This window comes from Haliotis rubra, unplaced genomic scaffold (assembly GCF_003918875.1).
Source record: "Haliotis rubra isolate DU_JTF1 unplaced genomic scaffold, ASM391887v1 Scf74, whole genome shotgun sequence".
NCBI lineage: Eukaryota > Metazoa > Mollusca > Gastropoda > Lepetellida > Haliotidae > Haliotis > Haliotis rubra.
This window is the reverse complement of record NW_025767457.1, coordinates 415,194-437,962: the sequence shown is the minus strand read 5'-3', so window position 1 is coordinate 437,962 and position 22,769 is coordinate 415,194. Positions and strand designations below refer to the sequence as shown.

The 22,769-nt window shown below is 38.0% G+C and overlaps 1 protein-coding gene across 1 annotated transcript; it reads left to right on the top strand.

The window, feature by feature from the left end:
* The first annotated feature begins 21,460 nt into the window (after nt 1-21,460).
* Nucleotides 21,461-22,573, top strand: LOC124259864. The gene is made up of 2 exons (XM_046694079.1): nt 21,461-21,792; nt 22,073-22,573. Exons 1-2 carry the CDS (start codon nt 21,563-21,565, stop codon nt 22,404-22,406), a joined length of 564 nt encoding a protein of 187 aa, XP_046550035.1. The 5' UTR covers nt 21,461-21,562; the 3' UTR covers nt 22,407-22,573.
* The last annotated feature ends 196 nt before the right edge of the window (nt 22,574-22,769 follow it).

Sequence of the window (22,769 nt, the reverse complement as noted above, 5' to 3'; positions counted from 1 at the left end):
ATGACGTTGAATGTAAACATCAACTACCTCTCTGCTACTGAACTTGTTAAGCTATATATTTTTTAATCTCAAGAGAGTGTTTATTATCATCATTATCATTATTATACAAAGTGGAATAAAATTGGAACAATGATTTTGGACATAAAATATTAAATACAAATCCCTTGTTTAAAACCCTGGAGATTGGAAGCTTTACTGGATCTTGTTGATATCCTTGACATCAGAAGATCTCGAAGCTGCGTTTCTCTATGTATCAAATGATTTCTGAGAAACTGTTTTGGCAAAAAACCCTTGTTACAAACACAACCATGATTGATTTCTGATAACCAAGTTTTGAGAACATGCTTTTTCGGGAACATCTGGTGTCATTACCGCTTTTCAGTGATCAGTTCGTTTTAATTTGCGTCATTATTTTCACTGTTATGACCAGTGATATCTGTTTCCGCAGAAAACCGAGACTCGTTACTCACTGGCCTTGACCTTTAATATTAAAGTAGCACAGCAGTCCCCTTTCAAGTGAAAGGGTTTAAAATGTATAACGTCAACATTACTCATAGACACATCATTTGGCCTTCACCTTTCAAAACTAAAAGTAAATCACAAGTCATCCATCACTCACAACCATGATTGATTTGTGTGAAAAACCTAGTTTTGAGTACATGTTTTATCGCGAACATCTCATATCGTCGCCGCTTTTCAGTGATCAGTTAATTTAACTTTCGTTACTGTTTTGCTGGTTGCGACCAGTGTTATGACCAGTGGAATCTGCTTCGGCAGAAACCGAGACTAGTTACTCTCTGGCCTTGACGTTTGATTTTTAAGTTGCACAGGTGTCCCATTGTTTGAAGAGGTTAAAATGTGTAATGTCAACATAGTTTCAGACAGACATTGTATTCAGTAATAGGCCACTGGCCCAAAATACATTCATGAATATGATAAGAAGTTACATGCGTTTTACATAAAAATATCTGAATATCTTATTTTCCCAACATTATATAAAAATAGGCATAAATTATTTATAACATTTATGTTTGTTGAAGAGATTATGTTGATAAAGCTGTGTTTCTGAAATAGGATGTTTTAAATGTTTATCCAGAAACATAGTTTCAGGACACATTAACTCAAAATTCAGCCTTCATCTTCCAAACCTGAAAATAAATCATCAATCACTCTTGCAATTATGCTTAATATGTTTCCACAGATAGTTCAGAGTGATAATTCTCTGTCCTTCTCTGTTTTATATTAGATTCAGTGCTAGCAGATGAACAGACGAGGCTAATGAAAGTTGAAACATTTCAACAAGCAATTTCGCCAATAATTGAAAAGTGAAGCACTTCGGGGAAAGGAATTTCAGGATAACATTGACATCATTTAACTGAATTGATGCTTCACATTTTATGGTAGTTTTCTCAAGTATTCGCCATCCTTTGGGTGCATCACTTGATCACAGTGATGGACAAGCAAAACATATTAGAATGCATTACCCGTTGCTGTAATAGCTGAAATCACCCATCATCCAGTCAGTATTCACAAATGTATTATTCTATCTTATTACATAATTATAAAAGTGATTGGTTATCTGCATGGGTTTTGATCTTTATTACCATCCGTAGAAATGATAAAAGGTGAGGTGATTGATAATTGAACCTTAGTGTAGAAGGCAATGGCACTCCTTTGCGTCCGTTAAGAACCACAAATCCATTATCTTGATCTCTTGGGTTGTGCGTTTACAATCAAAAGAAGACAATATGCTCAATGAGAAATGAAAAAAATGTGTTGCTGTTTCAGAGCTGACATGAGAGAAACCCGTTCCCAGGGGATCACGCGTAGAGGCTTCTTTTCAACCAAGGAATCTTATACAAGTTTCAAGACTAAAAGCATTCTGTGATTTGATGGAGCTTTTTACAACGAAGTATCAACATTTGATGAAATCCAACGTTTACGAATTTCAAGAGACAACACAAAATGAATATAAAGTAACTTTACGAGTATTGCCTATTTTTAAAAGCATTTTAAAATTTCAGCTGAAAGCAAAATAATTTCCGAATTGAACAATAGCCAATCGTTGTTTTCCCTTGATGAATCACATTTGTTAATGACCTTGATGTTTAATCAACTGTGCTTTCTCTGCGCATTGCCCATTGAAGCCCTAATTACTATAAGTGGGTACATCAGTGGATCTGACGGACATAAATGTCAAAATTCTTCAGCGGTAATGAACAATCTTGCTGCGCGGCGTGCCATGAATGGACCTCACAACTTGATGTTTTGAATGTTTGTTAAACGCCGCATTCAGCAACATTCTTGCTATACCACAGGGGTATGTAAATAATCAAGTCTGAACCAAGCAAACCAGTGATTGACATGATCTACCAAAATGGAGTGCAATTGCATGCGTAGACCAAGCCAGTAAGTCTAACGATCTGGTCCCGTTAGTCGCTTTTTAAAACAGGCATGGATTGCTGAAGATCAAATCTAACCTGGATTTCCATGGGTCCCACACCTGGACACTAAGCGAACATTGAGCAAGCTGAAAGTACCATATAAAGTGCTAACATTTTTCGAGTTAAAAACTTATCTTGTCATCTTCAGCCAAATGGCGATATGTTAACAGCGAGACAAAAGACAGTCGGCACAAAACACTTTCTAACAATATTGCATCTCTCAGTTCTCATGCGTCAGTTTCCACGTCTGTTGTGTCCTTGAGGTTAAGAGTAAAGTTTCAAATAGTGCATCATTTTCTCACAGGTTTTGCTAGGATTAAGCTTCACTTTGAACAGTCATTTCTTTCCCTAAGTGTTTTCTGCGTTGTAAGCCAGTGTTGAGTTTCTTATCAAAGCAACCCCAGCCTTCTTCGATTATCCAGAGTATTACATCTCCATTCTTTAATGATCAATACCCTGGATCAGGTCGTCCTCACCGCTTCTTTGGGGAAGTGATGTCGCCAGCTCATCTCTCTTTTATCGTATACGTCTTTCGTTGAACAGCCAACAACCAATCAAAAGGCTTTTTGTTAACGCAAGTTCGACATGGATCTACATACAAAATCGCGGTCACATCGGCGCTAGCTGCGGTTAGACTACTTGGTGTCATATCAGTGTTAGAATATCAGTGTTCCCATATGTTATAAGAGCTACGGACTGTAGCAGAACGTAGCAAACGTCTGCCAATATTGGATCCAAAACTCTCTTTGACAACTAGCTACGAATTAGCTACAAATCATAAAACATTTTTAAATCAATTTAACAATTTCTTTCTTAACCTAATCACAATAAACGCATGCTTTCATAGAAAGTGTGCTTCGTTGTGGTAAGGATTCCAGATTGAAACTACTTTTTTTAAGGAGCCGTCATCTTGTTTTCCCAAACCAGGATATAATGTCATAACAGCACCAATAACAGCTCTAAGCATCAACCGGAGTCCTAAAGTCCCGATTCCTGTAACTGACGTATCTAAAACAAAATATCGAGAAAAATAGAATGCATAATTATATGGACGGAACAAAAACAATGTGTTTCGCATTATCAAAGCTTTCAAACCTCTCTGAATAGAAATAAGTCGGTTATGAAAATTCATGAGCAATGTTTCAATTGGAAGCCGTGATGCTTGTGCTCCCAACAGATCGGGTTCTTGCCGTAAAAGGTTAATTATTCATTTAAGTTCTTAAATTGGATAGGGCTCTTCGGCTTTTTCAACAAGTTTGCAAATGTTTTTGCTACACAAAATGTCGAAAGCATAGCCTTCCTATTAAAGATAAGATCAATTATGTAAATTTTACAGCGAAATGCAAATCAGTTTCCAAACTAACATAATATTTCACAATCTCTGTTTGCTAGCATATTGGGCAGCTCAAACAACGGCTGCCTTCTGTCACACTTCTTTTATCTCTCAATTATCATAAGAAACAATAAAAGGAGTTACGTTACCACGAGAACACAACACAAAAATATAGCACTCTCATTATTTAGACTGATTTAGCAAAAAGCTAGCAAAGTTGAAATTTTTTGATGACATTAAATCGCCCAACCTACAACCCAACACTTCAAGACCAGAGGATAGCCGATTAGATGTCTCAATTAGAAACAGAGACAGAGGTCAATGTGCTGAAAAGGCGTTGAAAAATCTACAAATTAATCACAGAAAGTCGGATGAGACATTGCACAGTAAAACATCGTTAGTCCTCTCTTCTGTCCAACCTTGATAAGAGTGAGTGAGTTTAGTTTTACGCCGCGCTCAGTAGTATTCCAGCTATATGGCGGTGGTCTGTAAATAATCGAGTCTGGACCAGACAATTCAGTGATCAACAGCATGAGCATCGATCTACGCAAATGGCATACGATGACATGTGTCAACCAAGTCAGCGAGTCTGACCAACCGTCCATACAATGCCATATATTAAAACATGCGGAATTCATTACTATATTTGTGCCCTTTGCGCCCAATGGACGCGATTTCGGCGGATGATGATCGAAACTGGTTGTTCTCTGGAGTAATGTTATATATTTATCTGCATTATACAGCTTTAACATTTCTGGCTGTCATATTAAGATTATCTTAAAGTGTTCCCTTTTGAATAATGGAAAGCCAGTCTTGAAACAGCAATGTTTACGATTCAATGTAAAACGCTTCTTGGTAACGGTTAATATTGGCAGAGAATATCGTGTAGTCGCATATATGACATGGCCCACTAGCACATAGCGCCAATAAATCAACAATTCTGTTTGCTCGAGACAGGAACGATATCAGTGGTCAATTAGGAATCTTGGGTAACTTCACCTTTCCAATAACAATGATTAAAGCCATAAACCTGCTATTACAATATGAAAAACGCCAATTATAATGTTTCCATTTTCATTCAATATATGTGGTGTTACATTGTTTTAACAGGCGCACATTAAAGCTGAAACTATTTCCGAACACCCCACAAGAAACGAATAACAAAAATCTTTTACGGTACATTTGTACACTTGGTCAGTAATTACATATTACAAACAGGACAAAATGTGCATGTTTCAAATATGAAGACAGTCCATTGATTATCAGTAACCCGTGCTTGCCGTAAGAGGCGACTAACGGAATCCGGTAGTCAGGCTTGCTGACTTCGTTGACTCATATCGTCGTATCCCAATTGTGTAGATCGATGATCATGCTGTTGATCAGAGGATTGTCTGGTCAAACAACAAACAAACAAACAAACCTGGCCGATCACAGTATAAGCAATGAAAGCCCACTAGGCATGTACAGGCAGTTGAGGTTCAGGGGACGTTATTGCAATCGTCCCAAGTCGTCCCATAGATCCAACGAATAAGAGGGTTACGTGAGAACATGTGCACTGATGGTCCAAAAGAATAATGCTGTTAGTGCTCTAGCATTGTCGTACCCATGTTTCATAATGGGAATGACGTGGATGGGTAAGAGGGAGTGAGTGAGTTAATGTTTAACGTCACATCGGCAATATCTCAGCCATATCGGTGGATGGGTAGGAATTCATCACATCACAATAGCGCAAGGTCGTCTTGCCTTTGCAACTGATCTGTTCTAATAGTGTCGGAGATTGTGGTCTGTAGATTTTCATTCTTCAGGTCCTCAATTCGTCGATAACAGTATTGGACGGGATGATAGATACGTAAAACAATAAAGCATATATTTTTCCATTGGTACTGATCCAATGCATTATTTTTACATAGACCCATAGCTATGGAGCATTAGGGAATGTTCATGATTAAAATATCAGCCAATACAAAGATATTATTCTTTATCATTCATCAGACATTTAATGCCATGATCTGTAACCTTGTGGCGACAGGTCATAGGAATATACCAAACGGGGGACATTTTAGCCTCCTGCCGATGCATTGCATTTCACTGTCTAAAGGGTATGTGCCTATGTCCCATATTGCCATCTTTAAACGTATCTGTGATGCAATTAGTTGCATCGATACTGTTGTAAAATTTGTAGGCCTAAATAGTAAACCTGGGGGAAAATTTCTTTCACAGCCACGTCATTATAACCTTACGTATGTATTTGCAAAATGTGCGTGTGTCTTTAATTCTTTTGACACTAATCAAGTGAGTGAGTGAGTTCAGATTTATAGTCACATTGGCAATATTTCAGCCATATCGTAGCTTTAACAAGATTACAAATTATAAAAAAATTAATGCAATTAAATTATAAAAATCTTTCGAAACCAATCAACCTTAAGTCCAAGAGACTCAGAGATGATACATGAAGCCAACACTTATCAGCTTGAAAAACATTATTGCAACTACACGTATTTGCCATGCATCATTTAAAAGGTATACTCCTACTGTTGATCAATATAAAAGTATGAAAGTTAGTTTTAGTATATTATTATAATAATAATTGAATCACAACTCAAATAAGTTTACTTCTAATGAACATACAAGCTGACACATTCATAACATCCAGATATACCACAGAGGAAGGGAAAACTGCTGAGGCTTTTCTCAACTGGAAGGTATCATAATATCATCTTGCCTAATTACCGATGACACATAGCACGATTTGAAGTATTCCTACTGTTGATAAATATTGAACTTATTTTTATCGTATGATTCAAATAACTACAAATTAAATTAATTTTCTTCTAATTAACACGACATACCATACAGAAAGCGAGTCAAAATATCATCTTACCTACTTATTTATATTTTCTTGTTTTCGTAATCGGAAAAAAAATATTCTTGAAATATTTGTTAATGATTTTATTTTTAAAACTGTTGATTTTATTTATTACTGAATTTTATTCATAAAACATCCTTATTTTGCTCTTTGACCGATGTGGACCCATTGCCGAAGCATGTGTACGAGAATTGTTTCGAGAAATCGTTTATGATTTTATGTGATATAGTTTATCTGTTTTAATAACTGAGTCATATGACAGGGAGGTTCATAAAAATATATATCATTTTGATGTGACTACGGTATGGCAAATTTTCGGGCCTGCAGTGTCTGGGGATTGTTGACATCTTGGCAGGTTTACTTTGGTGTTTAATAGGTTAATTTGCTTGAAATATCATACGGTTTAAGAGGTACCATGATCCTGATACAGTGTAACAGATAAGAGGGTTTAGAGCCTGACTGAGTACCTACGTTTAAAACCATCAGCTGCCACCGTGTTCAAACATATCATTAATTCCTCATCAACTTCAGAGATATATAAAAACCTTCCCGATTAAAGTTGCGCCGTGACAGTACGGTGACTAATGGTATTATTGCTCGTCAACAGTATCTAGGTATTGTATTCAGAGACACCAGTGGCGAATTACGCAGCTCAAACACACTCCATGTTCAGACTAATTCCTGTGGAGCGCCATGTTTCCTGCTGGATTCCCATAACGTGATGTTTTGCTCTTTACTTTTTTGCGGAACAGAACCATCCATGCCAAATTCTCTGAAATCCAATTATTGAGTTTTAACGCTTCCCTGGTGAAAGGAAAACCCTCCCCACTGACTTTCCTTTGGCCAAAATAGCGATGTTGATATTAAATTTGTCGCGATCGATTACGATCAATAGCATTCATTGTTGTGAAATAGACTGACGGCAATTCCGGCTGAAATCTGAACTTTCGTTGGCAGAAGAAAAAATAAGTAAGTCTAAAAAGTAAGAGAAGAGCAAACAGAAGAAGAATTGTGTGCGTGTTTTAAACAATGATTTCTAACTGCAATATAAACAACGTTTATCGATGTTTGAAATACAAAAACGTCGTTCATGTAATGAGAATAAGAAGGATGTGGAACTGGGGTATGAAGAACAGTCGCCATAGGTACGTGATTCTGTTCAAAACGGCGCAGCATTGATGTGGCCAATACCACATCAGAGTGAGCTATATATTAGGATACATGATGATGTAATGGCATGTAGCGGACCCATTCACAAATATTTCGTAGGGATAGGAACGGAAGTAACTCCAATATCTAAATACGTGTGTGTAAGTGCAACACCAATTGATTATCATCATCATCTTTATCATTATCATCATTATGGGGGTAACGCTGATTGCGGATACAGATATATAATGTCCGTGAGATTATGTTGCCCTGAAGCTTTCTCGATCACTCAAGGCATCACTCAAGGATGCATTCCACATGAGGCGGAACAACCAAGCCTTACCTCAGTTGCAGTCACGTGTAAACTTGTTTTACCGCATGCTCAGTCGATACTTGGCCTATACATACAACAAAAAGGGAACAAGTGCTCTGACAATGTCTATGTAGACCATGATTATTGTATACCTTGAAAAATTGTAACCATAGCCGGATCCAAAGAATCTACGGACTAGACTACGAATCCTTTCTTCAGTATTGCAGGCGGTGGGGTAGCCTAGTGGTTAAAGCGTTGGCTCGTCACGCTGAAGACCCGGGTTCGATTCCCCACATGGGCACAATGTGTGAAGCCCATTTCTGGAGTCCCCCGCCGTGATATTGCTGGAATATTGCTAAAAGCGGCGTAAAACCAAACTCAGTCAGTCAGTCAGTCTTCAGTATTGCAGAGCCTCTTACTCACACCACATTAATGGCAGTGAGGAAAAGACTGAACTATGGAACAATCACATTTGTGGAAGTGGGAAGTTAACTTATAGAACTGATCCGTCTTACTGAGTGAAATCGATTCAAACCCTTTAATACACAACACACGTAAGCCAAGACAATTTCTCAGACGCCCTGCGGTGAAAACTCGACTGATGAAGACTGAGAGATGTTTATGCTTATAGACAGAGGTTAGAAAGAAAGTCAGTGAATTCTGATTCTTGGTTTCTTGCCTCCACTTTGGAGACTGTAGTCTCAGTGAATGTAGTGAGTAAAGACGACGGGTAAAAAGCGGTTAAGTTGAATGAAAACAAATCGCTTCGGAGAGCTGGTTACACTTAATTACTTGCTGAGAAACCCACTTCCCTCGTTTAATGGTTTGCTTTTCCTTTTTTGTTCAAGGCACTGCTTTTCAAAACTCGCATACACCAATTTCCGGCCAATTTGAAGAGGATTAGGTTTGAAAAGACATGACTTTATATTTAAAGGGCATTGGCGTACGTAGCAAGATGTTTAACTCTCATTGGGTGAGCCACATTTAGCAGTGGCTTGGCCTTTAGTGCCATTGAGCGAGCTGGATGTACAAGTTGTAGATAGGGTTACCAAACTAATTTAAGTACCACTTCTGCCACTACCACTTGACGAGACAACGATTATCATTCGGGCTACCCACATCGTACTGGATCCGATGAGGTTAACTCGGGAATTGATTGTATTCTGATGCTTTACTGTGGTAGTGACTGCACTGTGTGGTAAGCTACGGTAGTGGCTGCTTGGGTGCTACACTAGACTACAGGTCCTACACTGTGGTGGTAATGTAGGATAGTAGTTGTTGGCTATGGTGATAAACTAGGGAAGTGCTTGTAGGTTTGTTGCTAAACCGCACTAGTGTCTGTACTTGGTAGTGGTTGTAGATTGTGGTAATATTATGGTTGGCTATCATCCTTTCCATTATCAGTGACATGTTGTATTACATGACTATAACAAATTATATATTCAACTCAATTAAACGCAACTACTACAAGTCAGAAAGTTCGAAAGGTGACTTTTATGAACAGCAAATCGTTGAAAAAGTTATATTTTTCCACATCAAAGGGTCTTTTGAGTTAAAATTATACATTCGTAGCCCAAATGGTAAAATAAGTTAAGAGCGATTCTTAAATATTTGGATGAAGAAACAATTCCATTACAGTTAGTACGGTAGACAATTTGGGATGAGAGAAATGCCAAGAGGGGAAAAACACGTTTCAAAGCGAAAAAAAAGGTTTCACAAAAAAACAGGATGATTTATGACCCCAAACTAGTATCGCCTTGGGGAGATCAAGCGGTGTTCACTCGGAGGTATCACTACAATGAAATTGCACTACATTGTTTAGCAAACCAGGACGTTGAATAGTAACGATTTCAACTACCACATTGCCACTAACGTTTTGTAGCTATACTTTATCATCTCAAGAGATTATTATATTATTATTGTGTACAGACGGGAATTAAATTGGAATCATTATTTCGGACATAAATATTAAATAAAACTCTCTTTATTGAAACCCAGGAGATTGGAACCTTTACTGGCTCTTGTTCATATGCTTGACATCTGAAGACTGGAAGCTGAGTTTCCGTATGTATTGAATGATTTCTGAGCAATTGTTTCGGTGAAAAACCTCGTTACAAACCCAACCATGATTGATTTGTGTGAATAACCTAGTTTTGGGAACACATTGTTTCGCGAAGATCTGGTGTCATTAACGCTTTTCAGTGATTAGTTCATTTCATTTTCGTCACTATTTTGCCTGTTTTGACCAGTGGAATCTGTTTCGGAAGACGTTTGATATAAGCATTGTAGTCCCATCACGTGAAAGTGCTGAAAATGTATAACGTCTCAACATAGCTACATGCCCTAACTCACTGACCCAACAGTCAGCCTTCACTTTCCAAGCCTGAAAATTAATCACAAGTCATCAATCACACTTTCAATAATGCTTATGTTTCGACAGATAGTTGAGAGTGATTATACTCTGTCCATGAATGTTTCTATTAGATTTAAGTGTTAGCAGATTAACAGACGAGGCTAAGGTAAGCTGAAACATTTCAACAAATGAAGCACTTCGGGGAAAAGGATTACAGCATAACATTGACATTACTTGAATTGATGCTTCACATTTGGCAATAGTTTTCTCAAGTAAACTATTACAATGAATTACAAGTTGCTGTAACAGAAATCATCAATCATCTAGTCACCATTGACAAATATATTATTCTATGTTATTACATGGTTTAAAAAGTGATTTGTGATTTGATTAAAGGTGAGGTCATCAATAATTCATCCTTGGTGAAGAAGGCCATGACGCTCCCTTGCTTCCTTCGAGAACTACAAATTCATTATCTTGGTATCTTCTGTTGTGCATTTTCCATCAATGGAAGAAAATGTGTTCAATAAGAAATGGAAATAATGCGTTGGTGTTTCAGAGCTGAACCCGTGAAGATCCGGGGTAGAATAGATCTTCAGCAACTCATGCTTGCCAAAAAAGGCGACTATGCTTGTCGTAAGAGGCGACTAACGGGATCGGGTGGTCAGGCTCGCTGACTCGTTGACACATGTCATCGGTTCCCAATTGCGCAGATCGATGTTCATGCTATTGATCACTGTATTGTCTGGTCCAGAGTCGATTATTTACAGACCGCCGCCGTATAGCTGGAATATTGCTGAGTGCGGCGTAAAATTAAACTCACTCACTCACTCACATTCAGAGCCGACATGAGACGAAGTTCGTTCCTTGGGGAAACATGTATAAAGGCTTTTCTTCAACAGAAGATTCTTATACAAGTTTCAAAATTGGAAGCATTTTGTGATTTGATGGAGCTTTTATCAACATTTTATAAAATCCAACTTTAACGAATTTTAACAGATCGTGAATATAAAGTAACTTTACGAGTATTGCCAACGCATTCTAATTTACACTGAAAGCAAAATAATTTCCGAATTGAATAATAGCCAATCGTTATGGATTACTTGACAAATGCATCAAAGTATTCATTGTTTTTCCTTGAATCACTGGATCACATTGGTTAATGACCTTAATGTTTAATCAGCTGTCCTTAGTATGCGCATTGCCCATTGAAACCCTAATGACAATAACTGGGTACGTCAGTGGATCAGACGGTAATAAACGTCAATAACTAAGAAAAACCCTTCAGCTGTACTGAACAATCTTTCTACGCGGCGGACCATGTATAGACCTCACAACAGGATGCTTTGAATGTTTGTTAAACGCCGCATTCAGCAACAGTCTTGCTATCTCACGGGAGTCTGTAAACCAGTGATTGACATGATCAACCAAAATGGAGTGCAATGACATGCATCGACCAAGCCAGTAAGTCTGAAAATGCGGTCCCGTTACTCGCCTATTAAGACATGCATAGCTTGTTAGATCCATTCTAACCTGGCTCTTCTTCATGGGTCCCACAGCTGGAACACACAAGCGAAATAAACCAGACTTTTCAGCTCCATGAGCGAAGGTACGGAAAGCTGCAAGTACCATGTAAAATACTAATATTTTTCGAGTTACAAAACTTATCTTGTCATCTTCGGACATAAAGCTGGGTAGTTGTCATTTCAGTATATCAGCCAAATGGCGATATGTTAACAGTAGAAAAAGACAGTCGGCACAACAATATTGTATTTCTTAGTTCTGACGCGTCAGTTTCTACGCGTATCGTGACCTTCAGAACACGAGTAAAGTTTCAAATAGTGTATTATGTTCTTACAGGCGTTGTCAGGATTAAGCTAACTGTCATTTATTTCCAAAATGTTTTCCTGCGTTTATTGTCAGTGTTAAGAATGTACACGTTGAGTTTCTTATCAAAGCAACCGCAGCCATCTTCGATTATCGAGAGTATTACATCTCCATTCTTTAATGATCAATACCCTGGATCAGATCATCGCCATCGATTGTTTGAGGAAGAGATGTCGCCAATTCTATATCTTTAATCGTATACTTCTTTCGTTCAACAGCTTGAAGTCAACAACCAATCAAAGTCATCTTGTGAAGTAGAGTTCAACATGGATCTAGTCAAAATCGCGGTCATATCGGTGCTAGCTGTGGTTAGACTATCTGGTTTTCCGTTTCCCGTCATTGTCCAGTGTCCCTATGCGTTATACAAGCAACGGAGCGTAGCGAATGTAACCAACGTCTGCCAATGTGCAATGTTAGATCTACAATGCTCTTCGACAACTTCAACTAGTTACAAATTATAAAATATTTACAAATCAAATTACCAATGTCTTTTTAATCACCTGGACACAACAAACGCATACTCTATTTCACCGAAAGTGTACTTCGTATCGGAGCTACCTTGCTTTTTCGAAGGAGCCGCCATCTTGTTCTCCTAAACCAGAATATAGTGCCTGAACAGGGACAATAACAGCTTTAAGCATGCAAGACAAAGTCTTCCTTTAACTGGCGTATCTAGAACAAAACAGCGAGAAAGTAGTGCCGACAGAATCAGGTCATCTGTGTCAATTCATTTCCCAAATGGCTTTGTGGTGTTCATTTTGAAATAGTGGCAATGCACGGTCTTAATGGTAAATGACATTAAGCGTCATTCTTCCCCTAATACCGCACTTCTGTATCCTCGGATGACTATGCCTTTGATCCTGCCAGTCATCCTCTCCTGGATCAGAGCTGGAACACACAGGAATAAGACATCGAATTTCAAACCGTTACCATATAGCATCCTTGATATTATGAATGAGTGGCGACCGCATGTTATATTTGATGAGAAGAGACAATACAGGTTTTCAATATTTTTAAATGCACATATTAAAATTGAACTAATATTGAAGTATGTCTGCATTTTTCTGTTAGTTTAGTTTATACTCTGCTACTTGTACATGACACGCAATGGTCGTGTATTTTCAACGGTATCCGCCATGTAACGGAACGGAGCAGCGGTAAAGCATCCTCGATAATCTCCAGGGTATACGTTACGATCACTCTCCACTATACCCTGGATGCATCCACGGCTTAGCCCGATAATTATATTACCTCCCTTTGCTGGCTCCGCATTCTCACAGTAGCCAATCAGCTAAGCCGCCGTTACATCCGAGCTTGCCAGTGTCAACAAAATAGTGGTTGCAGTCGCGAAGGTTTGTTCACAGCGCCACTTGGATTTTTGTGGGGGAAATAATACAGACAACTTGACAGATCTGAAACTTTAAAAGAATGTATGAAAGAACTCTTTCTACCTCTTTCAGAGTACCTCTGCATCAATTGTGTTGCCAAGTTTAAACGGTTGATAATTTAAGAAGCAAAAGTGAGTTGTGATTGTCCGTCAAAGCGTAGACACCTGGTTGGATCAGCATCATCGGACCAAGCCGTGGATGCATCCAGGGACATGATGTAACCAACCCTGGAGATTATCGAGGATGCGGGTAAGGCGAAGGTTGTAGACATTGTCCGTAACAAATATCACATTGCTGCTGACATGCTGCCAACCTGGATTACTAGGTGTATTCACCCTAATGGTCCAGTATAACTTTCCGAATATGTACAGTGAAAACACCTAAAAGACCTTCTTTAAGTGACATTTAGAATCTCTAATGATAAACAGGAACAAGTCTTTTTGTTGCCAACTGCTTCATTGCAATATATGTGACGTTTCGGTATAGATGCAAACACTTGTTCGTACATAAATCGCGTTCCGCTTCACCAAATGGTCCTCTATAACTTCACGGATATCTACAGTGTAAGCACCTACTGGTCCTGTATCACTTCAGGTATATCTACGTATAGCACCAAATGCTCCTGTATTAATAACTTCATGGATGTCTGCAGTGTTAGCACATAATGGTCCTACATATATTCCACAGACAAACAAAAGACCAAAACGAAAAGACTGCAAGGCAGTACAAAAAAGAAACTTGAGACAAAGATTATTTCCTTCTTCGATTACAGTGATGTGTGTTTTTATCAACTGGAAATTCGTTCAAGTATTTCAAAGAGCTGGGTGATTCATTTTCAACCAGGCAAGTAAGAGAATGTAAAAAACATACACTTTTTATTGAGACGGTTATCTATGTCTGGATTCGGACTAATGATATAACTAAAATGAAACTTCAACCTTTCAATAACTTCGTTCACTCCCAATAGAGGCGCGTGGTTTTTATTCGTGAGAAAACGAAAAATTACTTGTATGATACTAGTGTTAACTATCAGATAATAGTTTTGCTATTTTTTAAAATCACTAATTATTCAGACTGTGATGCAGACCAAAATCCAAATAGGAATTATGAAACACAGGGAACGTTAACTATATGATATTGATTTTTAAACACAGAATAGGATACAAATCATAAAACATGTAAACATAATTACATAAATATATGGACCGAACAAAAACAATGTGTTTTTCGTTATCAAATACATCTTAAAGGATATAAGTCCATTATGAAAAGTCATGAACAATGTTTCAATTGGAATTCGTGATGCTTCTGCTCCCAACAGATCGGGCTCTTGTCGTAGAAGGATAATTATTTATTGAATTTCTTAAACTGGATAATGCTCTTCGGCTTTTTCAACAACAAGTTTGCATATGTATGTGTGAAGCAAAATGTTGAAATACCTAAACATGTTCAAGTGAAAGTATAACTCTCATTCATATCAACACAACGTCTATATAACCCATGTTCTTCATTGCATACCTCATACTCAGACGGGACATTCTGTGATGGTTAGCAGGAGAGAGGTGGTGTCACACCTGGTGTCATGGTGTGGTGCAGTCCGTGTTGTGATTTTTGCCATTCCTTACTTTCATTTGACAGAGATGTCAGGGCCCGTAATACTGCGTTCACCTGGACCATTGCAGTTTCTTCTCACACCAGAGTGGTAAATGTTCATCCTACATTAAGCTGACACACTATGATATACCTGGAATACTGTTCAAAGTGGCGATCACTCATTCACTCCCTCACTCACTCCTCCCACACCGTAGTTAGACACCTTGGTAGACAGCTTCAACTAACATAGTCTTCTGTAAACAGCGATTTGACACGAACACAGCATCAACTGCCGTAAATATCATGAACTGAAAGTAACTTGATTCTCACAAGACTTTTCTTCTTAGATGTTTGCGGACATGACATTTTTAAAATACTTCTGGCATAGTTAACGGACACTGCTCTCACGAGTAAGAAAATTATTCCTGAGGCTTTTGAAAATTATGAATGAAAATTGATAGCATTGTAACATCATTGTTACTCAGTGGAATAAGAAAGATGAGGAAATCTGGTTCATTGCAAGTAATTACTTGGTGATAGGAAGAGAATGTTTCGTACAAGAAGAATTCGTGTCCGATTTAGGGCAGGGCTGTAGTACACAGGCATGCTGAAATCCTTTTCCCGGATTCCATGTAGCCTTTCAGGGTAAAATCCAAGCAACTCTTTCACACACTCGTGTTAGGTAGGGTTGTCTAAGAAAACGTGGTTACCGTTTCATTGCTTGAGATTTTTGCATAGTAACTAAGAAAGAGATATATTTTCCTCTTCACATTCAGTATTTGCATCCTTGATGCATCGCAAACGTTTGAGACGTTTCATTCATGGTCGATGTTATTTAATGGTATACGATGCCTTGCATGGTATCCTTGTGACTGATTAGAAAGGGAATATAGTTTAAACTGGTGCCTGATTCTCACAAGCACAAACGTGGTTTCCCCAAATTCAGTTCATTAACCATGTAGTACTTCCGGGCTATAAATGTTCCACAGTAACGTATTCTTTTCGTCCGACAAGATGCACTGCTGGCTCCAGAGTAGTGATTACATTTTAACTTGTATAGATAAGGTTGTCAGGGAAACGTGGTTACCGTTTGAGTTCTGGAATTAATATCACAGAATATTCTGCTCATATTAACTTCTAAACATTATATCTGTCATATTTCCCTCTGGGCACAGTATTTACATCTATCATCAAGTCTTGAGAGCTCAGAGTTTTTATTCAATATTACTGTTAACTGATAACACGTTCTGGCTAATCAGGTAAACAGTGTTGCTTGATAATGAAATGTTGTTAAGATCAACCACTGTATGTCTGGTCCAAACCTGATTATTTACAGACTCGCATTATACATCTAGAATATGTCTTTGTTCTGCATGTACACCACACAAAATGACTGTATTACCCAAATTTACTAACTTTAGGAAATATACGTTTCATCCGGCGGCCATATGAACAACGTTTGAAATCTACGTATCATCTGGCTGTCAGATTTACACACGTTTAAAGGGGTGTTAAAATAAACGAACATTCAACTCTGTATTTACATGGATTTCACAGGTGTGTAAATTTGGCCATTGTTTTCATGTTTTCTAGCATGTGTAACATATGTAAATGTTGTGAGTGATTGAAGGACATGCATTTTAATACCTTTGAAATCTCGTATGACCAGGGTTAGGTTTGTCATATATTTAGTACACGCGCAAATGGTTGGTAATGGGTAAATATAGTGTTACAAGATTAACACTACTTTAACATGTATTTCAATGGTTCTGTAATGTAACTGTCACATCGGGTTCGTTAGCGCGTCGGACCACGCCATAATGCACGGAGATCATTAGAAACACATGGCGAAGTGATACCCATGACTGAGCAACACTATTAACGTGCCTGCCTTTCTTGACATACACATGATGTCTGCTTAAAAGGTTCAAATATTGGGTCTATGGACCAGAGCGATATATATGTTAGGGAGTGTGTGTGTACATGTGTGTGAGAGGGAGAGGGTGTGGGATGAGGTAGGCCTAGGGTGGGTTGGTGGCGGTGGGGTACAGATAAGCCTTTCCGATTAGTAGGTAATACTTTTTGTGATGGAAATTACATTATAGTTTAAATAACTGACCTTAGGTACACTCCTTATATATGACATACAAGGAGAGACTGCTTCTTGCAATAAAACACAGACAGGTGTGTTCACACAGACATGATCCAGTAGGTCCCTAATTTTAGTCCACACTTGTATGAGTTATCATACTCATGATCATAGCTGCACAAATTTTATTATCTATACTTTCAAAAATGATGATTACAATGTATTAATGATTCCCGATGTAAATTACTGTTGCAAATTGGTAAATATGCACATACTTGGTATTAGAGCTGTGTTTCGTAGTCTAAGTGGGGAGACGATATATCCTGATACCAGTTTAATGAGGCGAGACGATATATCATGAGTGAGTAAGTGAGTGAGTTAAAATTTATAGTCACAGTGGCAGTATTTCAGCCATATCGTGACTGAAAATAGTTCTAAATTCATTAAAACCTGTGTTACATTCACACACACACTTAAAGAGCTGTTGATCTAATAACATTTCATCATTTCATGTTGAAGAAGGTACAGCCAAATATGTTCAGCACACCTGAAAATAAATTTGAAACTGAAGTTTCCTTTGGGAAGTTGTGTTTCTACACCAATTATTTCACAAACAATTCAATGTAATTTATATCAGATTTCAAAACTCTTAAGTCTGCTGTCTAAATTGTATCTTATCTTTGTTCTCTTTCTCAACAAAGCTAAGACATCAGTCATAGTTGTGAATAAATGGTGTTATTTGTCAAACAACTATATAGAACATATTTCAATTACTTGTACTTGTAATTACTTGAAGACAAGTATTTTACAGTTCACGGAGTTTGACAAAATGTTCACACTCTATCACTTCTACACCAACTCCTTTGTTTATGTAACAAATACAAACAAATTCCTATAAGGCTCAGTTTGTTTTTAGAATTCACTAGACTCCTTTCCTATTCCTAATGCAATATTCCTTACAACTTTAAGTAGTACTTATGTAGTATCGGGATATATCGTCTCTTGTGGCGATACATCAATGTATCACGGACCGTCGCGCGATATAAATATCCTGATGTATTGCCTAAATGTGTTTTCTATTGATGCATTCGTATCGCATAGTTGACTATGCAAACATCGATAATATCGATGAATCGTTACACCACTACGTGGGATGGCCCCTTTTTGATTCGGAATACAGATATTGTCCCATACGGACGTTTTCTCAAATTTCAGTTACCCAACAGAATATACTGTACACCTATTTTGATTCCATCTCTTGGGTAGTTTATAGAAAACTCTAGTGATTGCAATTAGTTCATAAAGTTAGATAACTAAGCAGTTTCAATAATTATTGAAAGCTTACTACCTGACATCATTTATGTTGCTCATGCGTTTTTAATTTTTGCATTTTGCTGTCTGATTTGTTATATAATATATTGTGAACTTATTAATCTATCAAAGTACCAAAACGTATTATCTGTATGCTTTACTGTTATTGGGTGAAACTGTTAAATGTACCTTCGTACAAAATTTCCAGGAAATAATACAAACTGAAAATTGCTAAATAAATGGAAAACTAAATTGGGTAAAGATTGCAAACAGTTATTATTTTTATACCTGTTTTAATTTTTCAGTGTGCATATCATGTCACAAACATGAAGGATGGGTGTGGAAAGAGTGGGGGAAAACACGTGCAAAGTCTCTGAGTAAGTTGAGATTATCCTTCAAAAACATCATTTGTACATTTAACAATCACTTATCATTAAGTACAACCAAAGCATTACAAAAACGCCATATTTCCAGACAGCATTACATCACCTTTGGCCGGGGTTCCAAATATTTGATACCGAAAGCCTGTCAGTTAACTCAAAGGACATAACCCTTGTGTTTTACAGTGATGGCTTAATCATAGTCACACTGAATTATAGGTTGCTATGTGTTTTCCAATGTGTCAGTGAAATACTAATATTTACCAAATAAAATTTCTAAAGGAGCCTTTCTTCAAGCAGTGACTTAAAGCTTTTAGCTAGACTTGCTTAGATTATAGACTTCATATAAGGCATCATAGATATTTCACAAACATGGTACAGGACCCTTAGTCTCATTGGCGTATTGCCTCCCCACTTGCAAATTCAGAGTTGGCAGATGTAAATGTTACTGAAGATGTCCCCCGCAAGCCATGGGTGTTTGGTATGTTTAGTCTGTAACCCGAACCCTGCAGTGAGTTTTCCGCTGAACCTGGGAATATCTAAATATGCTTCATTTAGGGCGTAAGCATTACAGTAAGGGCTGGGCGGAAGGGGAAATAATATCGTTCTGTGACTATGATACAGGAGAGACAATATAATAGACTATTATATGGTCTCTGGATACAGATTGGGACAAGATATGGAAAACAAAATATTTGGAAAACAGACCATTGTTTGGGTCAACTAGCTTAACCTAGATTTCGTTCTCCGTCGTATGTACATTTGGTTGAAACTGGAAGTATACATTTATCCCGTGACAAGGACGAATGTTTACTCATAATTCAAAAATATAACAGCACGTGTATTCATTTTGTCTACCTGTGGTTTTACCTGTCCCTACATACGCTCAATCACATGTGTCTCCAGGTCACGGAATATAAGTGGTTTAGGGGCCCGTATTGCAATTCTCGTGCGTTTCCATGTGTTGTTGACGCGGCATGGATGCCTTGTAACATGACTATTTGATTATGATTCACAAACACATGCTCATGATATGGTTGGAATCGTGCCACGGATTAGCAGATATTTATCATGAAGGTTTTTTAGGTGGCTTGAAACTCGCCTTTACCAAGGCCTATAGGTTCGATCACATTAATATTCGTTTTACAGCTTCTTTTCTATTATCATGCTCACGTCAAAACTGATTTAAATTCTAATCGCAGATAAAACAATAAGACAATAAATAGTATGTCAAATTATCGTTACCATGACAACCCTGTGATATTTCACCTTATGTAAGAGAGTAATAAATACGATGCTATGTATGGCAGTACTACTGCAGATGATAGTGTATGTCGTAAATTTCAATAAGTTGCAATTGCTGCAGCGCTATCCCTAATCACTGGGTATCTAAACAATTATATGTGTCATGGAGGGGAACATGCGTCGCTATTTTTCTCAATAATCTAAATACATGTATGTAGCGTGAAACCGGCAGATACCTATAGAAGAAAGTGTTTGCCCTACCTGTAACAACCATGTCCCGTGTCTATAAAAGGATATAATGTAGGAATGAATTACATGTACCTTTATCTGGGCCCGTTTATGATGATACATATTGCGATCTTTCACAATAATCTCACTGGCTATCGGATTGAGGGTACTTTTCAAACACAGCGGTATTTCTATGATTGTATTTATACAGCAAGATTCTTCGAACTTTCTCCATATACGTCCGCAAGATACTAACCAAGTTGGGAGAATCCTGGTCAAAGTAGAAAAGCCTTAAGACTATTCCCTACAAATCTGTAACATACACATTGTACCCTAAAAGGGTAGAGCTTCCGTTCGGGGGAATATCAGAAGGACAACAATACCATTATCTCCAATGTTGTAGAAAGCACCCCACTTACTTAGGAAAACAATAACCCACTGTAATCTTGCATTCTTGTCGGAATCAATATTTTCGGCACCTGTCAGATCTGAACTTGAACATGCGAGGTCTGCGTCTATGTCAGGATAAAGGTCTGCAAGATGTTTAGCAACACTGGGGCGTAATTGGCCTCTCTCAAAACGTGAGTTATCTCCCCTTCCTATTTACTCCGGCGCGAAACACCTCCAACTTCCGGGACGTACTTAGCAACAATGGCGTCTGTTGATACGTTGCTTGGTGACCGAGATAGAGGTCATGAAAGTTACAGAGCTGAAAGCGTACCTCCGCGATCATGGCCAATATGTTACTGGTAAGAACTCTGAGCTTGTTGAGAGGGCGAACGGGGTAAGCAGACTTTGTTATCCAACAAATGCAAGCGCGACAAAGCTTGCAAATCTACCGACTCGACCACTTCATAACAAGTTGATAACACCCCCTCGGCGAGAGTATTCCTGATCCGCAGAATCTCACAGTCTGGATACGGGACACTAGTGCCATTCCTGATTTTTCAGAGACTGAAGTCTATAACTACTTTGTTCTCACCATGAACGTGAAGCCACAGCATAAGTCTTTCGTATATTTTGAAGACGGACATGTTCATTCACTTGAGTTTAGCCCCGTCTCAGACGTATGTAGCCATGCCATCGTGCGATGCAAAGTCATACCATCACTGCCTACGAGCAACAAGAAAGAATGCCCAGACCACATTGCATGGATTTGTTTGTCAAAGGTTACAGGCAAGATTCACTCTGCAGACTGCACTTGTGCAGCTGGGTAAGTGGTCCTTCTTTGTCTTTTTCTTATTTAATATTATACCTTATATTTCTGCTCCCTCCATAAAGAATTTCTTCAGCCACACCCCACCAGGAGATATAAATTTCAAGGCAAGCAAACCTTAACAGTGCCCAGGATATGTGTAACATATAATTTGTACTCATAAGCATGAGAATTCATTTCTTAGTAAATAGTATGAAGAAAAGATTTCAAATAATCATGATGTAAACAAAATTTGAGATTTGTTCCTAATTTATTTATTTTTATATACATATTTCAGGGCTGGTGAGGCTTGCAATCACATTGCAGCACTGTGCCACTGTTTAGTTGATGTGACAACAAGGAGGAAAGCCGGTACTACATCATGCACATCCCAACCATGCAAGTGGAATAACCCACGCAAGAGGAAACTTAGTCCAAAAAGATCACAAGATGTTAATTTTAGAAAGTCATCTTCTGTTCTACATGAAAGGAAAGCAGTGATAGAAAATTGTTCAAATTCAGAGAAGTGTGATAAGATTGGTAATGAAAAGCAGATTACATTAAACCCATTGTCAACTGTCAGAGATTTAAACAGAAACTTGAAAGTAAGAATTCCAATGCTGCCTGGTTAAAGTTTTATGCAGACACTTCTACGCCATCAAACATGAAACCCTCTCTGCCTCCCCTTCATAACATTTCCTTTTCATATTGTGACCATGTAGATCTTCATTCCACTGATTGTCAGCAAAAAATGCAGGTATTATTTGATTGTATGCATGTGTCAGAGGAAGATGCCCATTGTATCAAGACATTAACAGGAGGTCAGCATAAAAACGACTTATGGTTAGCTGCCAGAAGTGAAAGACTTACTTCTTCTAATTTTGGAGATGTTGTGTTGATGCGCAGTGACACAAAGCCAGATAATCTTCTTAAAGATATTTGTGGCTACAGAGACATTTCTGATGTTACTTTTTTGTAAATGGGGAACCAGTCAT